The sequence below is a fragment of the Lagopus leucura genome, unplaced genomic scaffold (genome assembly GCF_019238085.1).
Source record: "Lagopus leucura isolate 7727_CA_CO unplaced genomic scaffold, USGS_WTPT01 Super-Scaffold_100008, whole genome shotgun sequence".
Taxonomy (NCBI): domain Eukaryota; kingdom Metazoa; phylum Chordata; class Aves; order Galliformes; family Phasianidae; genus Lagopus; species Lagopus leucura.
Window position 1 is genome coordinate 28,546,803 of NW_024962265.1, and position 12,399 is coordinate 28,559,201.

The 12,399-nt window shown below is 38.3% G+C and overlaps 1 protein-coding gene across 4 annotated transcripts in view; it reads right to left on the reverse strand.

Moving 5' to 3' along the window:
• Positions 1 to 250: 250 nt before the first annotated feature.
• The window catches only part of ADAMTS20 (ADAM metallopeptidase with thrombospondin type 1 motif 20), an 84,089-nt gene continuing 71,940 nt past the window's right edge, over positions 251 to 12,399 (reverse strand). For 3 of the 4 annotated variants that reach the window (XM_042872378.1, XM_042872377.1, XM_042872376.1), the window contains exons 30-39: positions 11,244 to 11,417; positions 8,285 to 8,455; positions 7,562 to 7,762; positions 7,300 to 7,429; positions 7,048 to 7,142; positions 6,859 to 6,953; positions 6,315 to 6,448; positions 5,549 to 5,640; positions 2,529 to 2,633; positions 251 to 1,884 (exon numbers count right to left, since the gene is read on the reverse strand). In XM_042872378.1, the coding sequence (XP_042728312.1) occupies positions 1,795 to 1,884; positions 2,529 to 2,633; positions 5,549 to 5,640; positions 6,315 to 6,448; positions 6,859 to 6,953; positions 7,048 to 7,142; positions 7,300 to 7,429; positions 7,562 to 7,762; positions 8,285 to 8,455; positions 11,244 to 11,417 (1,287 nt within the window). In that variant the 3' untranslated portion in view covers positions 251 to 1,794. Of the gene's footprint in view, positions 1,885 to 2,528; positions 2,634 to 5,548; positions 5,641 to 6,314; positions 6,449 to 6,858; positions 6,954 to 7,047; positions 7,143 to 7,299; positions 7,430 to 7,561; positions 7,763 to 8,284; positions 8,456 to 11,243; positions 11,418 to 12,399 lie in introns of those variants that run through there. The other variant, XM_042872379.1, reaches the window with a different exon arrangement.

Sequence of the window (12,399 nt, forward strand, 5' to 3'; positions counted from 1 at the left end):
CAACTTAAAACCATTTCCCCTAGTCCTGCTGTTATCAGCCCTTTTGAAGAGTTTACTCCCCTCCTGGGTGTAGGTTCCCTTCAGGTATTGATAGGCTGCAATGAGGTCACCCCGCAGCCTTCTTGACAAACAAGTCAACATAGTTTTGCAACATTTTGTGCTAAGGATTCGATTAAAAAAAAAAGAAGTATACAAGTACCATTCACACAAGCATATTTATTATATAAATACTTTATAAATTACAAGACTTTAATTATAAACATAAACATTTCTAGGAAAATAATGTTTAAAATTCTTAATAACTTTTACAATTAATACAAGGCACATAGTGCAAAAATACATTTCTGATGCAGAGATAAAAAAATAATTATCTACTTGTGTTATCTAAAATGTAGCTGCTTACACTTATGTGGTACAGTATTGTTTTTAATTAATACATATTACTAATTTATGGTTAGCTCTTTGTGGGTAAAAATCTGGTATAGTTGCCATTTGATCTACCGATTTTACCAGCATAAAAAACAAGTATTTGGTTTACAGAATGCACATTGTCAGAAGTATGTATAGTTATCCATTACATCATATAAGATACTAGACATGGAGAAAATTCTGCTTGGAATACCTGAGTATTTCCCCTGAAACATATTATCTTTGTTAGCACATAATTCTACAGTTCTGGACTGTAAGGTAATGCAAAACAACAAATCCTTCCCCTCTATCACACAGTTACTTTTCTGGAAGAAATAATTGTGATTAGCAGATGTTAGAGCTGCATTTACAACCATTCAGAAATCAAACTGAGTCAAAGACGGACACTAGCCACACTGTGAGTATGATGCTGCCCAAAGTTTTCACTAAGGTTACTGATTGAATTGGAATATAAAAGGGAGACACACTAGTCATTACTAATATACCACTGCAATAAGGTGTATGTGGAAAGGGTTTAAGTAAATGCATGTTCAGACAATCACACAGAAGGTGATATGGTCAACAAATAAACTGCTTTTACAGTATATTTGGTTGAGAGGCAGGGATTAAAATCAGATCTCCAAGCAATACTTCTTATTTTCTCTTCCTGTAACCACAGAAATACTAAGCATTAAATGTTTAGCATGTGCTAGAGAGACTACAAAGGTCAAACCACACTTTTCAGCATTACTGCTAGTATTTGAGCACCACGAAGGATTTAATGAGAGGGACAAGGAAAAATGTTTTTACTGACAGAGAAACACACACATCGATAGAAACTATCTCAGGAGAAAGAACACTGGTTATGTACTTTCCTGCTGAAAATTATTGACATTCTTAACAGAATACACAAAGTTGCACGTATTTGACATTACCAGCTGTTTTCTCTGTGTAGCGATCATTTCCTTTCCTTCCCAAATTTTAGTAGAGCCAATCAAGAAAATCAGTGCAGAAAGTACTGAATATTGCAGAAAGAATTGCACTGGCTAATTGTAAGTAAAAAATGCAGTTATGGCACAGTTTAAGGTGTTATGCATGTTAGCAACATGAGTGCAATTTACTTGCTGACGTTTCTACTTTACAAAGAACGGAGGTCTCCCCATTAAAACCTGAAGGTTGTGATTTACACACTTGTTAGCCCATAAACAGGCAGTACCTCCCTGAATAAACACCAAAGAAAACAGGAAGGAATTCTCAGCAGTGAGCATTACAGTAATGAGCATTACAGAGATGAAAGAATTAAAAAATATGTATATACACAGCACCTACAATTTGCACCTAAATGACAGATGTTCCTGCTTTGATGTTCTTACCACATCAGAGTTCTTACTTTATTTGAAGCTGGAGACCAGTAATTGTGTTAGGAATACACTTCCCACAAAACCCTCCACATCTTCCATATATTTTGGTACCATCCTAGAAATTAGACAGAGAGAACAGTCAATCAAGAGAAGCTGCTGAAATCTCAGTTGTATGAAATGCTTCTTGAGGTTTGCACACAATAGACATTTTACAGATCAAACCTACAATTACTAAATCTAGAGATGATAGCATTTAATTAACAGAACAGGCAGAGAAATCCTTTATCATCATTGTTGTATACCTTCCACTCTAGCTTGGTATGCAGTATTTTTCTTAACTGTGCTTGTTTACTTCTCCTCTTCAGTTGGTCATTTGGTTTCCACTATGAGACAAGTTGGAAGCAACTCCTGCAGTATGTATCTTCAATAAAATGGTATTTTGTATAAGGCAATATTAGGTACCTCCAAATTTTCAATGAACCCAATCAATGTGACAATAGGCTTTTAAAACCAGTAAGAGAAGGCTAGGTAGGCAGTGCTATCTGGATTAGATTCCAAGAAGTGTGATTAAACATGTTGTGATATCTTTAAGATTAGTTTATCAGGCCTCATACTGAACTTGTAAGAACATTTAGATAGATCAGTGGCCTTGAGCACTGTATTTTATTAATAAATAGCTTTGCACTAAAGAGTCATCATCAGCACATCCAGAGGCATAATATTTTACAATAGCAGGTAAATAAAACAGTATTGACTTACATGGGATTTGTGTATGTCAGCGGTTGCATAGTTGCCCTGAGCCATCCACCTAACAGTACTGGATAATCTCAGACCTGTACCGGCCAAATTAATGCTGAACTGGCCCTAACAAAACAAAAACAAAAGGTAAAATACAGAACTGATAAACAGAGTTCAAAATACTAAAACACTTAAATATATAGCTTAGGTTATATCTGGACATTAAGTACTCAAAGATGCATAGCTCTCCTGGTTTAGATACATCAAGTTATTTCCTATCTTTTGACTCTCGCGACACAAAAGCACATGAACCAGTTATTCTGTAGTGAGTAGTACCTGTTTGCAAAGTCTGAGTGCAGAACTGACATCAGTTGATTAGGCTGGAGCACCTCTTCTATGAAGAAGGGTTGAGGGAACTGGGCTTGTTTACCTTGGAGAAGGCTCCGGGGAGACCTCATTGCAGCCTTCCAATTCTTGGAAGACAGCATATAAACAGGAGGGGATATGACTGTTTATAAGGATGGACAGTGATAGGAAAAGGGGGAATGGTTTTAAACTGAGACAGGGGAAATTTAAGTTAGATATTAGGAGGAAGTTTTTCACTCAGAGGGTGGTGACGCACTGGAACAGGTTGCCCAAGGAGGCTGTGGATGCCCCATCCCTGGAGGCATTCAAGGCCAGGCTGGATGTGGCTCTGGGCAGCCCCATCTGGTGGTTTGACCCTGCCCTAGTAGGGGGTTTGAAACAAGAGGATCATTATGGTCCTTTTCAACCCAAGATGTTCTATGATTCTATGATTCAATGATCAGTTAATTCAAATTATTTTAGCCTCCTTGCTACATATTTAAATTAAATTTACAAAAATTATGTACATGCAATATGCAAGAGTGAGGCTGATTTTCTTGAAAGACATTTCTAAGTGCCTGAACTTTTAGGAGACAACACGGTCAGGTCCTGATGTTGTCTGGAAATTGGAGATAAATCACTTCTTAGCCATCCAGGTCTCAAACCTTTGCACGCAAACTGCCCAAGCATCATTATTATATCATCTCCCATTTCTTTCTCTGTATACTTTATAACATAACTGAACATGAACATAAACGGAGGATAAAACAAATACATTTGTTGCTAAATAGTATGCTTTGCTATACAAACCATTCAAAATATTTTATTGATTCTGAAGTCCTTGCTTATGCAAATAAATAGTCTGAAAATGATCTTCATAACACAGATGGTTCATATGAGGACAAGAAAAATAATTTAAAAGCTAGTAAACAAACCTGGGAATAGAAAATGATTAAATTATATCTACACAGAAGAGCAATGTGTGGAAAAGTAAGTGCTACCTCCACAAAGAGCCTAAGTGTTGGTTTAGGCAGAACTCTAATCTGAAAATTTCCAGCCACCCACATACAATTCTCAAAGGCCTGGATTTCTAATTTCAGACTATAAAAATTGCTTAAATCCCAATATCAAATGTTTAGCAAAGATAAAATCTCCATTATGTATTTCAGCCTTCATATTTTATTTTTAATATTGCCAGTGATATATATATATGTATACAAAAGATCTGTGTATGTTTAATATGTTTTATATGTGTAAAAATACATCATTCAGTGTTTACTCTTGAAAGTCATTGAAATTCCATTCTAAAAATTCAGTCTTACATTGTTTGTTATGGCAGATTTGTTTCAAGTGCATTTCTACACAGATTTGATATGTTGATAGCACTCCTACGCTCAGGATGCACTAACATAAGCAAGTATCGATTGGGTAGATAGTTCTTTGAATGCTGGAAAAGGACATTTCCATGAATGAATAAAGCATCTGGAGGAAATTCATACAAATGGTGTGGAATGTTTCCCACAGTTAACAGGCCCAACGTAAATACGTTCATAGGGTTATGTTTTGTAAAAATAAATGAATGAATGAATGGACACTTTTTGTCTGCAGGGGTTTAACACAGGGTTAGTTTCAATGCTAATTCACAAATGAAAATACATCAGTGCAAAAAACACATAAGCAGAATGACTTCCTGACAAAAGTTACTGATCACAAGTAGATATGTACTGCACCGAGCCCAGAGTCTGAATGTTGAAGGTATTCAATACTGTAAAGAACTGCAACAGTTTTCTTGCCAAAGGTTAAGTTTGCCTAACTTAAGCACTTCATTTGTACCTAAGTTGGTAGGTCTCTGTCTGCCCTTGAATGCATCCTCCCACACAGCCTGTCTTAAGCTTAAGCATCCAGGTTAGATAGACAACAAATATTCGCTTCCATTCAAGTTTTGAGCTTATTGGTTTTATCTTCCTTTATAATGAGTGAAAATAAATATGCACTTCCAGAAGATGATCTTGAGGTCATTATCAGACACCTTAGGATATCCTAAGGTTTCTAATGTGGTAAGAGTCTATGAACCATTTTCTAGGGAATCCCATTTCTTCCAATAGACTTCAAAGACAGCATTGGTTGACTAGATTATGCCAGGGCTATAACTGCATTAGCAAGGAGTAGACTGCAGTATGAGCAAAACTGTGAAGTGAAAAAGTCAAGAACCTCATGTCCATATACAGTAGACAAATCAGATTTTACACTGGGCAAACTCTCATCTAGTCCCATAGACTGAGTTCTCATCAGCAGTTGGAGCACATATGGCCCTTCTGGAACTCATCATTTGATTCAGTTTCATCCAGAGGGCATCCAGTTCATGCGTCCCAACACTGCTCCATGGCATGAACCAACAAACAGAAAGCTGGGACACAAAGACATTCACTTGAGAAGCCTCAGCCATTCCAAACTAAAACACTGACATTGAATTCAGCAGCTAAACAAGGTTGATTTCCTCTGGTAGTTCTCAAAGGCATACAGTTCATGGTAGAAACAGAAAAAAGCAGATGATGGAACAGAGGAAGGAGTAAGAAAAAGCACTTATTAATGTCACACACACACCAGGCAGAACGAATTTCAGAAATTTAGAACCTTGCAGCACTAAATCAGTAAAACTTTTTTTCTTTTTTCAAGGGGAGAGAAATCATAAATACCTGAGGACATCTGGCAGCACTGTAGCAATCTCCAGCTGTAGCAAACGGAACTGCTCTCCCAAGTATAGTCTGAGCAAAAAGAAAATCTGTGGCTAGAAAACAGAAAATTACTCAACACCGAAAGTACTGCATTCGAATATTAGAATCTCAGGTGAAAACAGTGTGAAAAAGACAATTTTTTTTTTTTTTTAAATAAACTATGTTTTACATTGTCCATTCCAGCTTATGCCACATGAATCAAATCTACAAGCCCAGTTTGCTCTTTGAGACACAGTGAAGATAGGAGGATATGCAGCTGGACATAGCTCCACATGAGCTGGCTGTGGCCCAGTTTGCCATCTTCAGGCAGTGGCTTGAAAGTGTTGCAAGATTTCCAGTCCCTTTAGTCTGAAAGGGACTGTGTACAACATGGCACTATCCTCAACCTTCTCAAGAAAAATATGCCAGTGAATTAGGGGAAATGGAATAATGGAAACAAAATCTTTAAAAGTGAATCTAATTCATATGTAAATTAAATAAGCAAATGCAAAATTCAGGTCATTTGACTACTTGGGACAGACTAACATAGGAATTGTTTCTCTGTTTCTTGTGTGTGTTTTTTTTTCTTCTTTGATATTTCCACTGAAGCCATAAGGAAAACACAAATTTTGTTTGTCAGGAATGGCATTACTAGATCCACAGTGAATTGAAGTGATAATTCTCTAATCACAGCCGTGCACAATATCAACAGAAGGCTCACACTGGCTAAAACTGCCAAAATGCTTACTTTTAATTTGCATGGAGGCGACATCAAATCTTATTTTGCTAAAAACCGTGAAGCCAGCTGCAAGGTAATCATTTCGACAGGCACAGTCTTGCCTCCTGCTTCCATTGAAAGGACATTCATATGGATTCTGTAACCTAGAGAATAGCAAAGATTTAGTTTTCCATTTGACATTTTTCCGTAACAGAATACTGTAGTGAAAAATAATTGTATTGCATTATGCCACCTACAGAATATTAAACAATTACTGAACGTGAAATTCAGCTATTAGCTCAGCTCAATCAGTGTGGATTGAAGCCATTTCTGAAGTCAAGATAGAAAAAAAAACAAAACATGATCATTTATTGCAACTATCTCAAGTCCAGCTTGGAAATATCCACATTTCTGCAGGTGTGTTTGTAAGTCTAGATATTCAAAACAGAAAATCGAGGAAAATAAATTATATTAATCTGTTCTTACCACAGGTAAGTATCATTCTACTGATTTATTTTGGAAGAAATAAATGCACTTAATGAATTTACAAAACCACTTTTTTTTTTTTTCTTACCTGAGTCCATACACTTCGGAGAAATTGTCTGCTTCTCCTTTTACCAATGTCAAATATTCTTTGGGATTGTCTAAGTGCATGTCTGAACAATAGATCTGCAAGAGCAAATATAGACCTTTAGCAAAATCTTTATGAGAAAAGTATTACTTAATAAAATTGTGTTCATAAAAACTCAAATATTAAGCATACTTTTATCATCCTTCCTTTAATGTTGAGTAGGTATTCACCGTCTTTTCTCATCCCTTTTCTAATCTGGATATCTTTGCAGGTGGTAATAATTTCACCTTCAAAATGAATGATTAAATCATATTAATATTTCATAGATAGAATGCATTTTTAGTACTTAGTTTCCCGTAATTATGCTCTAAATATGTTCATTGTTTTTGTATAAATCGGCTCGGAAAACATGAAGCTCATCTAACAAGTACAGCTGTCACTTACATTCCTCTGCATGGCAGATCCTCCTGATATCTGGTTTTAAATGTGGCAGGCACAAGTCACTGGATAAGCCATTTTCAGTCATGCACTCTACTGTTCTCTCCTTTACCCCTGCTCCACAAGACACTGAGCACTAGACAAGGAGAGCAATCAGCAGTTAGTTTAGAAGGCAGTTAATAATTGACAGAAGTATTTCAGTGAATGCCTTGGCAGCCATTTGTTTTTGAGGCAGGTAGCAAAAATCAGCTTGCACATCTGTACTCACCTTGGTCCACTTCCCCACTCTCCAGGTAGCTGCTTGTGAGCATCCTTTGATATTACAGTAATAAATGTATGGGGAGGGTGTCACTGGGCATTCGCGATATGCCACACTTCGAAGGCCATAGGTGTGCTTGTTTTGAACAGAATGGATTCCAACACAGTATGTGATCCTCTGTTGGTAATCCAACCCGCAGCTGGCTGAACACTAGAACAGAATCCCAAGTATTGATGTTATTCCTGTGGAGCACTTCTCACAGCATTGCAAACACAGATAAGTCATTTCCGACCCTTGTTCTGGCAAAATCATATAACCTGATGCACGCCATATTGGTTAAACAGTGTGCAGAAGTTGAGGTCTGCTGCAATAGCGCACGCAAGGAGATAGGACATTGTATGCAGCTCTTGTCAGAGCTTACAGAGCAGTTCCCTCCCAGCTGCAACGTGCACATACACATACACATGTCAGTAGTGCAAGGAAAACAAGAGATTGAGCCCACATTTCATTTAAATCAAGGAAAAGATTTCTGTTTGCTTCAGTGAGATTGTCCCATAAGGACATTTCCCTGAGAGTCAGCAGAGGAGCCCTGTGGTAAGGGGCACTCTAATTCAGATGAAAATATGCTTTTTTTTTTTTTTTTTTTTTTTTCTCTCTGAACGTTTTACAACAGTATGATACCATTCAGTGTAAAGTTACACAAAAGAGATGTAAGCAAAATCATTAGTTTACCTGTGACAATTCTCCTGTGAGCACAACATATTTGGAGGGAGCTCTCCTGCAGTTTTTGATGGATGGAGGTTTTGTGGCAGGATTGCAGAAGCTTTCATCCACTTGGATCTGGTTTTCATCCACACACTTAACCTTCTGGTGTATTTCCTTTCTTCTATATGACGTCGAGCACTGAGCACGGGAAAAACAATCACAGTTTGTGTACCTAAACAAGTTATTTACAGAGTAAGGCTATTTGCCAATTGTCACACATCATTAAGGCCCACACAGCAACAACCTATATGAAATCTGTTATCATTGTTGGACTGAATTATGTACTGAATCAAAATCCCTTTGTTTTTAGTGTTCAGATACCTCCAATCAGCTGTAAAAAAAAACAGAATAGCACTTCATGACATGACACTGTAACTGGTGGGTGAAATGGAGCAGAAAATAAATATGTCAGGCTAAATGATAGGGTAAGTGAAAAAGCTCTTCTGTATGAAAAGTCAAAATAGGATTTCAGTGAAACATGAAACGAATAGCTTGGTCTTGAAAACAAAACGTAAGGAATCCCTAGAAGCATGTACACAATATTACACTGATAGAGCAAAAGGAAACAGAACTGCTCTGGACGCTGAAACTAACCTGTTGTGATGAAAAAGGCAGGCTCAAATACACAAACTCCAGCCTCAGCAGATGCAATAACCAATACCATTGCTTACTTACTGCCTGTTGATTCTAGTCAGAGACCTGAACATAATTTAACAGAAATTTGGACCAAGTCACAGTCAATTAGAAGACTTGCCAAGCTTTGATGTGTAGGTCAAAGCTATTGTTCAAATTCTAATATTACTGAGTCAAAGTGGCAACCTGAAGTGCAGAAAACAGATGCTGTAAGGTAGAGCAGCTCTGCTAGATATAACCTCCAATATTATCAAATTTCCTTGAAAACCTTGAAGAGACTGCAAGATCTTCTTTAGGTGGTCCATTCCACTACTTCAGTTGTCTTCAATGAGAAAACGTTCTTCACAACGTCCAGTGAACCTCTGGCTTCACCTTCCTCCTGTTGCATCTATATACCCCATAGCACTGTGAAGCCTGGTTTCATCTTGGCAACTTCTTTGCAGATATTAGAAGGCTCCTGCCACATTTCCCACAAACTACCACTTCTCCTGGTCCCTTCAGCCTCTGCTCAGCAGCAGGTGCTCAGCCCCCGTCAGCCTGCAGGATTTTTGCTGAATGTGCTCCCATTTCTCAGTGTCTTTCTTACACTGGGCCACCAGAACTGGGTGTAGAAGCTAGGCAAGATCTAACAAGTGCTGAGAAACAGGAGATGATCACTTTGTTTGTTCTCCTGGCAGTATCCCTGTTGATACAGCCCAGGAGGCTGCTGGCCATCACTGCTCCAGGAACACAACTGGCCTACTGGAGGCTGTCACCAGGCTCTGGGCTGTTCCTCCTTAGGGGGTCTTCATTCCCCAGACTATGTTCCACTTTTGTTTTGTTGAAATTCATAAAGCTGTTGTCATTCTGTTCTTCCATCTTGTCTGGGCCACCCTGATGTCAGCCCTGCCTTCCAGCTACAAAGTGCTCTCCCCATGTTGGTGTCCTCTTGATGAGAAAGCATTGATGCCCAAGGAACAGCTTTGCAAATTTCACTGAGGTAAGTATGCTTTTGAAAGAAGCTGCAAAACGTACATGTGGGCTTACAAACCTCACCTGATGAAAAAGCCCTGAACAAGCTGAGAGCCAAGTAAACAATCTTTATGATGAAAAGCTTTATTTATCCTTCTATTCTCTCCATGTGAACAAGAATTGAAGGGTAAAACAATCAGTGATATGTTACTGACATGGAAAAGCAACAGTGTTAGTACACCAGGGAACAGCCTCTCGTCACTCCTTTAATTGGCAGGGCTTTTTGAGAAATAAAACATGACAAAAATTCTATTGCATTAGGCAGAAGTAAGGTGCTAACACCCAAGTCTTGCAACCCCCTAACCTTGCAACCAGATTGATTCCCTACTTTCGTGAAATGGTGAGGCCACAAACAGTATGGCAGAAAGTCAGAGAGAATCAGGAATGTAAACAAGAGCCCAATCAGAAGATCAGAAGATCTACATGCAAATGTACCTCAGCAGTGGTGCATATGTCCATTAAGCCTTTAAAAAAGCCTTTAAAAACTCCAGAAGGCACACATGTATGGACTTGCATCAGGGGATGGAGTGTGAATCCAGTTGGCTGGTGTAGCTACAGGAATACCTCATCTTTTAATGGCATGGAACAGCCCAGAATATTAAGCATACTAGGGATAATCCAATCATTAGGCAATGAGAACAGGCAGAAGAGCACATTATATATTATTTCGGTAAGGATTCTTATTTTTAGTATGAAAATGCATATTTGATATGAGAATGTAGGGTATTGATAACAGCAAGCTTCCCAGCTGTGAGCTTTGTACATATAGATCTGGAAACTTTTCTGATATACTGGGACCAGTGGAGTAAGGAAATGACACATGAGCCCTCAGAGCAGAGACAGCTGGGCAAAATATTCCAAATTTGAGTACATAGTACTCAAAGGGGGAATACAGGAGGGGAACACAGATGGATAAGTACTTGAAGAACTAGTATTAATGCAAGATATGCGGGGTTATATATGAATCTGATGAGAAAGGAATTGAGCACAGGAATTTCAAGCAAACAGCAATAAAAATGTGGAAGAAGTTATGAAGTAGTGAGATGATGTAGTGGAGCATGGTGCATTTGTTGTGGAGACCAGTGAATACCCAGCTGGAATATGGAAGTATTTGATAGGAAAGGAAAATCCACTCTCACACACCAAAAATATATTTTTCTGGTAAAAGAACATTCAACTGCTATTCTGCAATGTAATGGCTACTAGGAAGGTATCCAAAAGTGAAAAAAAATAGGAAAACTCTTTGCATCAAATATAGATCAAAATTGAAAGTGTTACTTACATTCTCCCATCCATCTGCCAGCCAATGGTACTGCGTGCAGGCAGGCAGCCAACAGGGCCTGTGGTCAGCGGGCCGTGCATCGTGGTTGCACATTGCTTCACTCACTTTACCCAGGCCCTTCACCTGACAGTAGACATCCCTCTGCTGAATCCCCACACCACAGGATACAGAACACTAAAAATGATCGTGTAATTGTGAAATGAAACAGTCAACAGAATGGGGTACATCTCCATTATTCAGCATTCTTGCACTTCACTGACTCTGCTGTATTATCTGAATAAATTTATTGTGGAAATGTACATTCGAATTAAAATAAAAGATATGAGATATATCCTGTAAGATATATGGAAAAAAAGATGCATCCACCATGCCTAGTTTGCTCTGTCTCCTTATCTTGCTTCATAGTAGGAATAAAATCAGTGTATGCACATGCAAACGAGGAGTTAAAGATTTTGCGAGATCACACAACTGAAAGTTTAGAACTTACCTCATTCCATTATTAAACTAAAGAATGACAATCTTGCCTGTTTTTTTAAAATGCAAACATTAAAATAGAAAAGAAAGAACCTCAGTATTTCAATGTAGAAATATCTTGCAAATGGTGCAGCCTTTTGAAGTAGCACTAAGTATTTCAAATCATGATGAACTTAAAGGATTCAAATCCTACCTACCCTACATCTCTTTTCCTTCTTCTTCGTCAAAGTTAGCTTATTACAATGCCAGGATATGCTGTAATAAACATTCCATTTTACCCCAGTCAGAAGCACAACAAGGCCCCAGAACCCACCCAATGACTCAACATAATCATGAAGGAGAAACCAATCTATCAAATCACAGAATAACAGAATTGCAGGCGTTAGAAAGGATCTCAAGAAATCATCAAGTCCAACAGCCTGCTAAAGCAGGTTCCCTACAGTAGGTCACACAAGTAGGCGTCCAGATGGACCTTGTGTGTCTCTATGGAAGGAGACTCCACAACCTCTCTGGGCAGCCTGTTCCTGTGCTCCATCGCCATAAAGAAGTTCTTCCACGTTTGTGTGGAACATCCTGAGTTCAAGTTTTAGGCCATTGGTCCTTGTCCTATCGCTACACATCACTGAGAAGAGCCTGCTCTCATCCATTTGCCTCCCACTTTCCTTTAGATATTTACAAACAT